Source organism: Montipora foliosa, chromosome 2 (genome assembly GCF_036669935.1).
Source record: "Montipora foliosa isolate CH-2021 chromosome 2, ASM3666993v2, whole genome shotgun sequence".
Lineage (NCBI taxonomy): Eukaryota > Metazoa > Cnidaria > Anthozoa > Scleractinia > Acroporidae > Montipora > Montipora foliosa.
Window position 1 is genome coordinate 912,165 of NC_090870.1, and position 10,000 is coordinate 922,164.

At 39.6% G+C, this 10,000-nt stretch overlaps 1 protein-coding gene across 3 annotated transcripts in view; it reads left to right on the forward strand.

The window, feature by feature from the left end:
- The window catches only part of LOC137991977 (neuroglobin-like), a 10,382-nt gene extending 500 nt beyond the window's left edge, over window positions 1-9,882 (forward strand). For all 3 annotated transcript variants that reach the window (XM_068836996.1, XM_068836995.1, XM_068836997.1), the window contains exons 2-4: window positions 4,670-4,976; window positions 6,858-7,086; window positions 8,315-9,882. In XM_068836996.1, the coding sequence (XP_068693097.1) occupies window positions 4,696-4,976; window positions 6,858-7,086; window positions 8,315-8,461 (657 nt within the window). In that variant the 5' untranslated portion in view covers window positions 4,670-4,695 and the 3' untranslated portion in view covers window positions 8,462-9,882. The remainder of the gene's footprint in view (window positions 1-4,669; window positions 4,977-6,857; window positions 7,087-8,314) is intronic.
- The last annotated feature ends 118 nt before the right edge of the window (window positions 9,883-10,000 follow it).

The following is a 10,000-nucleotide window of genomic DNA, read 5'->3' on the forward strand; positions in this document are numbered from 1 at the left end:
ACCCTTATAGTCGCAATGCAGAAGGTTTTTCAAAAATAAGATTGATTGTGCATGTTGGAAGCTTAAAGAGACTAGATTGTAAGTTTGATTTAAAGCCTCTATTCAACTGAAACTTGAAACAAATGTTTCGTTCCTCAATGTTTTGTATGGCGGACTATTTTGGCCGACAACAAATCTTACTACAGTTTAATTAGTTAAGATTAGGTTTTGTCCCTGGTGCGAGGGAGTAAAAGTAACATTATGTGACACAAATTCTTCTGTAGTTAAAGTGAAGTAATATTCGCCAAATCACTTATGAAAACTATAGAAACAAAGAAACAAAAGTAAATAGAATGACGTTAAGGTCGCTTAGTTGACATTACATGTAAATGTACAGTGGTGAATGAAAAAAGAGCGAGATTGGATGCCTCAAGAATTGTGAGTCGGAGTAAAAATCAGTCCACTTATGTCACATTGAAATTCAGCCCCTTAAGATTGCTGGCGTTCTGGGTGAAATATAAGTCCACTGATTTTTGACTCCGACTGTAAATACTTTTTAAATAGTTCTTGTATTTTATTCTTTTTACCCTGTCAAAATACGTGTCTGCGTAACTTGTTTACCAGTTAAATATTTGTTGGGTTAGAAGTATGATGAATCCTCGGGTTATAAGAAGCAAACATAATGGCAGGCTTATGAAAAAAAAAATTATGCAAACTTTTCCCACGCCTTTAACAGCTATGCCTTTGGGCTTTCCTATTAGCCTGTATCAAAAATTCCACAATACTCTTTATTTGTCCCTCTAAAATTTTCCCTAAGCATTGTTTTTATTTTCTCTTGGGATTTACAATGGTCCGAAGGGAAACTTGAAACAATGCGTATGCAAGAATTTTGGAGGGACAAACAAAGAGTATTATGGTATTTTTGATACTGGCTAATTAACTTTGTCTGCAAGTATCAAAGTAAACAAGAGGCGAAGTGTCTTGACATAATCCAAGAATAAGTTTAGGTTAGCTAAGTAAAACACAGTGTACAAAATAAGCTATATGTAAATTTGTTTTAAACTCACCTACGTGTGAAGAGCAATGGTTGCGATAATGAACAATGAACTTTGCCAATAGGATGCAAAATAGATTTTATCAGCCTAACTTAATGACATCGGCAATATGAGTATTGACCATTGCCCTCGGGCGATAATTGTGCTGAATATTTTCGGACAGTTCAAGTTCCAGCTCATCGCACAAATAGGACGTTTTCAAACAACCTCTGGAAGCACCAATAACAATAGAGAAATGTATGACTTCTGGTGGACGAACCAAAGAAGCTAATGAGATATCTTTTGTTTTCGTCCACCAACATGGTGGATATAACGTCCAACTTAAGCCGAAGTGGAAGTTCCTAAACAATTTTTTTTTTGTTAAAAATGTCATGCTAGTATGCGCTGGTTGTAACACCGATTGAAAAGGATGAAAAGGAAAGGAACTTTATTGAAGTGTTTAGTCGTTCTAGCGCTGGAGCGCTAATTGGGGACACTGTAAACTGAAATCAACAATTAACGCAAATCAAGTCAAATGTTTGAAAGGTAAACAAAATGTGCTGGTTGTCATTTTCCCGGGAAGCGGATGCGTATCATAGTATTCAATGAAATCAGGTTACCACAAGTGAAAAAAAGAAAAAAAAAAGAGGAAACTATTTTTGTATATTAGCCCTATATAAAAAGTTCCGAATTTTATGTCAGATTCTGGTGGATCCCAAAAGGGTGAGAGAATAGACTAAGCTATTTTACAGTTGTGTGCTTAGTTGCCAGGCCTATGAATGAAAGTGAGGCTAGAGCTGACCTTGTTGTGATAGAAACGTAACTGCTTTTCTTGTATAATTCCAACTAAATAGCATGAGAATAACATCATTAACATAAGAAAAGCAGGGAAGTCTGTATCATAACAATGGCAACTCCAGCCTCACTTTCATGTAAAGGCCAGGTAACCAAGCACATGACTGTAAAAAGGTTAGTATTGGCCAGTTTCAAAGCTCTGCTTAGACTCGTGTGTGATAGTTTTTGGAGTACGGGGCAGGTCGCTCTGATACAACTCTTCTTTTTTTCCTTGGAGCTCTCAACATCAGTCCCAGGACTTGGTAAAGACGGTGCCACCATGCAACCATTGACAGGCACTTGCCAGTCGTCAAGCTAGGCTGTCACGCAAAAAGGTTCAAATTTGTCGAAGATGATTCCAGCTGTGAATTGATTTTTCCCACGATTATCGAATCAAAGTATATTCCGGTGTCTGTTTTCTGCAAAGAATATTCAGACGGCTATCAGACCTGTAATTGTTTTGGACTTGGAACTCTTTTCGCAGCTTACTGTGTAACTCCCTCGGGTTTCTTTCCTAGCAATTGCATTAGAGGCTTCTACCATTTTACGACAGACGTCATTTTTACGGTCATATCCTCTTTTTTGGCGCACTGCATAGTCATTGTACTTTCCCGCTTCGTGCTTTCCGCAAAAGTCTAAGTTCAGCTCCCTTTAGCATCTTGTACGTCTTAACGCTGTGGACGTTCAACTCATGTGTATCTGTCTTGTCTAGCTGAACCCCACCAAATACTTCAGATGTGTATCAAGACATTTGCATAGAAATGACATATTAGATTGTTTTAGTGTTTTAACTAGTCCGCAAATGTTTTTATGCCTTTTTCACGCCTAATATGTTGACGTTCGGCATACTCCTGTGGGATTAAATTGCTGCTCTGGCCAATTTGATCGTAAGGACCAACACTCGTAAGACGTTAATCCCGGGTAGTCTAGTTTGTCAACACTGTCTTATAGGGCAGCTCAGACGTCGTAGGTTTTAACCCACTTCTCGAACCTCGAGTCAGGCCCTAGATACTTGAAAACCGGGATTGATTGGAAAATGGCTGGCACAGGGATTTGGTCGTAGCATTCAGATATAAGCGGTTGCTTCTTCTCTGGCAGAAGCTCTACGTCCGTCGGTTCGTCATTCTCGAGATATCTGTTCTCTAATTGGTTAAGCTAGCTTTTGAATTAAGCGGGTTGCCAGAACTGAGGAGGCGACCAAAACCTCAGGGTCTCAGTTTGAGCAGATATGCTCTATCTCTCTGCCAAGCGTGACGTAAGTGCAATCTCGTTCCCAAGGTCTCTCTTCTCTGCCTCCAGTTTTCTCCTCAACGACAAAGGAGGCACAGAAGAGAGACTCTGAGAACGAGGTTGTCGGAACTGGATTCCGAAAAATAAGATCCGGCATTGCGTTGGTTGCCTACTTTTGTGTCGATCCTGCAGAGGTCAGTTTAACAAAATCGAAGACTCATAGCGCTATTTCTTTTCGGGTCACGTGCCGGCGTTGCTTCCGTCATCAGGGACCAGCGCTCTGCGAACTTGCAAATCGTTTTCCGAAGCACACGGTCGTGGTTTTTACTAGACTGTATAATTTTTTTGTTTTGAATTCCTTTTCTCGGATGAACCGCCTCGTGAACCACCCTATATGTGTTTTTTTGTTTGTACCTGATGGCTCTTACTTTTTCCGCCGGCGTTGCTCGGGATAGGATGACGCTTTGGACAGCCGAGACGGCGAGAACCGTGGGCATGGAACATTGTTTTGCTTTCCGGATGGTAATTTCAAGTTTGCAATTCATCTTTCTCTACCATGGCTGCAAAGAGAGTGGTGATATGCGTGTTGTATTCTTTCGCTATCGATTTAATCTAGGCGATTGTCTTTTGGCAAAATTTGGCTGTCGGAAAGAACGATCTTTCAAATAAAGACTCTTGGGATTAGATTTCCTTGAGTAAGAGGATTAAATCACAGCTATTTTGTGAAACGGTACTAGATGTACTATCACTATAACTGTATATGAAGTAATGTATCCCACGACCTGCGTTTTGTTTTTCCAGTGTTAAAATTCGACACAGGGGACATATTATTAAATCGAACTAAAAAAAACAAAACAAAACAAAAAATAAACAAGAAACCTTATCTTCGCGTACGGCCCGAGAAACGAGTTTCGTAAAATATTTAGTATATGTCAGGACCCTTAATCAAGAAACGATAAACAAGTGCCTCATTGCAGAATGCGGCCTTCTAAATTAGCCAATCACAGCATGTGTACTATGTCATTTACGCATGGAGAGATGGCTGAGAAGGTAAAGACTTGTTTCCATATCTCAAAGTGCCCTTGGACGTGAGGGGCCTGGGGTGGCAGTAGGGGGTGAAGGTTGCAATAGCTGAGACAACTCAAACTTTTACAAAAATGCTAACCTTAGGCCTAAAAAATATTTTAGATAATGTTTAGACCTAAGGTTAGCATTTTTTGTATGGGTTTGAGTTCTTTCAGTTTTGTTGTTCCAGGCCCCTCACGTCCAAGGGCACTTTGAGATATGGAATCAAGTCTTTACCGGCTGAGAATGGGAGGCCAATATAAAGTATTCTTGTAGAGCTCGTATCGTTATCGCACGTGAAACTTGCTTCTGCTGGTCCTGCCGGGGGATGGTTCATGAATAGGATATTTTGCAACCGATTTTTAAACAGTTTGAATTTTTTAAATTTACATCTTATAAGGCAAAACACTAAAGAAATTTGTAATGAGAGATGCGACTTGACCTTTTGAACTCTCGCTGAATAAGGATTTGCCACTGTTTTCTTACTCTCCACTTATGGTTCTGTTTATGGTCATTATTGGTTTCAGCCGTTTGTAAAGTATTGCGTCATAAGATGGGATGCGCTGGAAGTAAAGCCATCAGGATCAAACCTACACCCGCAGATACCACTATTTCTGTAAAGCGGAAAGCTCCTGCGTCGGAAGGAAAGAACGGTAAAGAATTCCCGGTGATAGCTGAAAGCCATAATGAGACAGCAGATGAGAACGGACCGATGACAGTAGAAGGCGATGCTGGTAACCTAGTTAAAGAGCAGATTACTTCAGTACAAGAAACGTGGACATTGGTTAAAGAGGCTCAAGACTTGGAACATGTAGGGGTGGATTTTTACTTACGGTGAGATCTGCATGATAGCCGACTGATTTTACTTTCTTGTTTTAAGACGAGTAAATCGCTATTCTATCAAAAAAAGAGAAAAGTATGAGGAAAAGATTTGACTTAAAATTTGTGTTTATACTATTAGTAAGTGTTTCTAAAGAAATCGACTTTCAGAGGTAAACTGAATTCTCTGAAATGTAAGCTGAAGAGAGGAGCTGACACTGACACACCGTAAAAAAACTCTCCAAGTAAGGACGGCAAAGGAGAAGCGAAATGTATCTGTTGCTTGAAGAAATCAGAATCTTCTGTTCACTTCAATGAAAACCAGACTACCTTACTGCCGCATAAGTCGCCGTTATCTTGTTCTTTCTAAACAAGCGGGTTTCAACACTGTGGAGTCGGCAGATCGAAGAAGAATAAATTTTCTAATTTGTTTCGTGCATGTCTTATCCAACAGGCCCTACACTCTAAGCATTGTACGAAACACCACCGAAAGCTAACGTTTAATGCTTAAATGGAATCGAGACAACCATATTTTTTAAAGTCGAAATGCCGTTAGTGAAATCACAGATTAACGCATACTTAAATAATTCCAGCTGACACTAAATGCTTAAAGGCCAAAATTCAACGTCTGATAACAACCGTTGACACGCTCACAGACAATTTACCCCACTCATCACAATAAAAGCCTATATATGCAGCAGGGGTGAGGATAGTCATCCAGTTCACGACGGCTCAAATAGAAAAGTTGTTTAGTTCTTGCAGATTTTCATAATTGGAGTCAGCTTATGGTCTGATGCACTGAGATAACCTTTAAGTGGAATGTCAGAATACATAATTCTGTTTCGTACAGATAGGGAAGTTGGGCAAGTGAAGCGTAATAGGAGTTCAGAAGCAAAGAAAAAGTTGTCCATTTTTTTCCAGTTGACCATTTTACGACTTTCGTGAGAATAATAACAGAGAATAGAGCCGAATGACTTTTGAAGATGATGATGGCATGGAGCCGTCCAGGCGTCGTTTGACTTAATGACCTCTTTTTTCGTCAAAATTTCGTAATAAATTATTTTTAGGCTCAATTTTGCCAGATGCTAGACAAGTAGAGTTGGTGATATCAGAACTGAGACTGAGACCGAGCACATATATGAGATTACAAGGCAAGGTAGAAATAGAAAACCAAAGGAAAGCGAATTCAGAAAAACACGACACTTAAAAGATCTGTGCGGCTCTCCGGATTACAGAAACGGTTTTGCATACAACACGAACAAACTTATATGCGAAGACTAAACAATACGAGCAAAATTGACACAAAGAACAGTACGAGCCTTACAGGGGTGTTAACTAGGTAGTGTGACAAAGGTAGACAAAAAACAAGCGAGGCTTAATTATACGGACCAGGAAAACCATAGTAGGAACAACCAAGAAAGGTGAAAACTAATGAAAACTAATGACGCGGAAAATACTGGAATTCGTGGCTACAAAACCTTTTTCACACCCCAGCAGTCAACATGGTTCAACAAAATCACAAAGAAGTTGAGACAAATATTGAAGCCGCTTGCTCGGGCCTTTAATTTATCTCACTTCTTTCCTGTTAGCAACGGTTATCAGTTTCTTATAAATAGAGAAGAAAGACTAGAACTGGAGAATTTTCATGGTTTTATGAAATACATCATCTGCTTACCATTTTCCGTTAACAGAAAAGGCGAATACAAATCTCTCTTTATTGCCATCCTTAGGCGATTACGCTTAAAATTCAGACAAATATTTAATTTTGAACAAGGCAACAAGGGCTATTTTGCAAACAAACAGAAGAATACTAATATGGTGGCCATTTTGGAATAACGTGTATTCCGCAGTGCGGTGAATGAATTTTGCGTGCAATGCTTTTTCTTTCCCAAATAGGTTATTCACGGATTCTCCAGAGTTGCTACCATTGTTTTCATTCCGGGACATAGATTTGTCAAATGAGACAGCGAGGAGCGACAAGCGCTTAACGCGACAAGCTCTGGCCACCATGCAACACGTTGACTTGGCTGTGTCGTCCCTCAATGACCTGGGTTCTATTGTTCCCGCTCTCAAGGACCTGGGCGCAAGGCATGTCATGTATAATGTCAAGGATCATCATTATGAGGTAGGAAACCGATGGAAATAAAAAAAAAAAACTGACAGGTAATTATGAATACTGAGACTTACCGCTGGACTAACCAGGAAACTAATTATTTACTGCTGTAGCTGCCAAGCCGAGTTTCCTGCCAGTTGCTTGATAATGAACCATTTTAAAATTGCGTCTGAGTTTAGCTCCTATCAATGGAAGCCAGGCTATCGGTGACAATATTTGAATGCGAACCTTTATTAGTTTCTATGTTAGTCAGATTGCATTTCTACTGCTGCCACTACTACTTTTTACGGGTAAAACACGTGACATTGAAATTGTCATTATGAAAACTGACGTTTCGGCTGTGCTTGTGACAGTCTTCATTAGAATTAAGCCTGACAGGCTGACAGAATGAATTTTGACGCCTGACAGGCTAGCAATCATAAAGCCTTCTTCAGAATGAAGACTGAAGGTGATACCTTTCATATTGAGCACTGTTTCTGATGAAGGCTGTCACCAGCACAGCCGAAACGTCATTTTTCAATTTCAATTTCACGCGTTTTACCCGTAAAAAGCTAGTGTTTTTTTTCTAATAACCTTATATCTGAATATTTTAAAGTTATCGCCAAATGAAAGATAAGGCTTGAACATGAAAGCAAAGATTTGGGCGCCGTAACAATCAAGTACGCAGAATTGGCTTGCATACATTAAGCTATTTAGCAGCTGTAATAGGTGAACTACCACTGAAAAGCGAGACCGTATTTTCCCCCTTGATCTGTTAGTTGTCTACTGAAATGAAAGCTACAACGTTGACATTAGGACAATATTTTACCCCCTTGAAAAGCCAGAAGATCTGTGCAACGTACATTGAGCGTCAAAATCATGATCGCTTCCATTTATTGTATTGTATAAGTAGCCTTCGATTTAAACTTGATTTTTGTATTTGTAAACAGGGACATGATTCTAAACATTTAATGGTGTCCGACAAGGGAGGAGTGGTTGAGGCGGTAGATTTTTATGTGCATTCGTCGCTATCAAACCCCGGTCTGATAACGAAGTGGATATGTCTGGTTTTCATGGTTGCCTCATTCCTGGCCGTTTCGTTGACTCCGTCTTGTCTATTTGAATTGTCACTCATTCCCCCACCCCCTTCCCCATAAGCTTTAAACATCAAAGTGTGGAAAGATCTACAAGACCTTAGTTTGGACATCTTATGAAATAGAGGAAGGCAGACAATTAAACCTTTTTGTTTCAACCTCTTTAGTCAGTCGGAGCTGCTTTATTGGAAACACTCCAAAACGGCCTGGGAGAAAGATTTACAACAGAAGTGAGAGAAGCCTGGACTAAAGTTTATGGGATAGTGGCGAACACAATGAAAGCAGGAGCAAGAGAAGTTCTCGACGCGCAATAAAAAATAGTCGTATTAACAATAATGAAACCATATATAGGCTCTCAAGTTCACGTGAAACCCACTGGTTAAAACTGAAGCCCTTTTATCAGAGTGATTGTTTTTATATCGGAGAAATCGAATTGTAACATTTTGTAGTTAATGTTTACTCGAGAAGAAAGAAATGTCAGGCACGTTGAGTACACGACTACTGAACGCAATTTAAGAGCAAGTCAACTTGAGTACTTTTAATAGAAAGGTCAGAAAATGGTTTTATCCAGGAGTTACATACCTCGATGGAACTTGATCGTCTAGGCGGAAGCAGTCCTGAGAAGAACTAGCGCTGTTGTCAGTGACTCACGTTTCGAAAACCTCAATGTAGTGATTCTCTGGTCTGTGTTGTGATTGGTTGTGGCAAAAGTAATGGATTGGTCGTGAGGATGTTGACTGATGATTGGTGCATTACGATCCAGTTTGTAAGTGAAGGCCGCAGTGGGTTTTTGTAAGCTGAGAGGAAAAAGTTGTGTGTAGTTAAATTTTTCTGCTAAGTAATTGTTGTTAAGGCGCAGGTAGAGGTTGGCAACGCTTAAATGTAGTTTGTTCTAAGTTTGTATACAAGCTTTCAAGTGTAACGCACTATAGCTAGTATAAATAGTTCGTACAGCTGAGTTAACTACTTAGTAGTGTCCCGCAAGTCGATAGTGTGTTTTGTACTTGAATGGTGTTCAGCAATATTGTTATTGAGATCACCATTCTTAGTCGTTCGTTTGTGTTCTGTAGGTACTGTGTTTCACCAATGTAAGTGGCCTGACAATCGCAGCATGTGATCTTGTATACTGCTCCATGTCTGTCCTCGAGGTCGTCTTTGTCTTTAGAAAGGTTAAGCATGATGTTTACGCCAAACGGCAAACGTCGGAGTGAAATTAGGGTTTTGCCAAAAATGTAAGAACCCTGTTCGACATTAGCTCATTTCTGTCCTGTTAGCTCCATATTTCAAGCAACTTCTCAAAGGAGCGAGACAAGTTAAAATGAGAGAATTTTCACGCTTTTATGATAAGGCGAAGTCACTAACAGCTTTAAACATGTGCTTGGACGAGATGGAAGAGTTTAAAAGAAGAGATATAGCATTTGTAGGCGATTGACTAACAAAAAAAAGTCTTCAAAAGTTGTCTTCAAAGGATGGTCTTCATTCGTCTTTGTCATGGTATAGAGTGAATACCATATAGTAACTTGTCACACCCCCATTTCATTGTTAAAGCTGTACGTTTCTGTTAGAGGTAATCAACCGACACTGAACAATTTAAAATACATGCAGTCGTAAACGCTCTAGGCTCTGTTGTTGATAAGTATACAGCAAACTTTGCCATATTTCGGAGTTAAAGCAGCTTACACTTGCTCATTGACATTGTCCGACTAATTAATTAAAGTTCAAGTCACATATTACAGTTGTGTGTTTGTAGTCTGGTAAAAACGACATCATCATATAAAGGCTCAAGAAACATGTGGTGGGATGTTTATAAACAAGCTTTTAAAGACGACAGGAGCCGACGACGATTGTTCTTT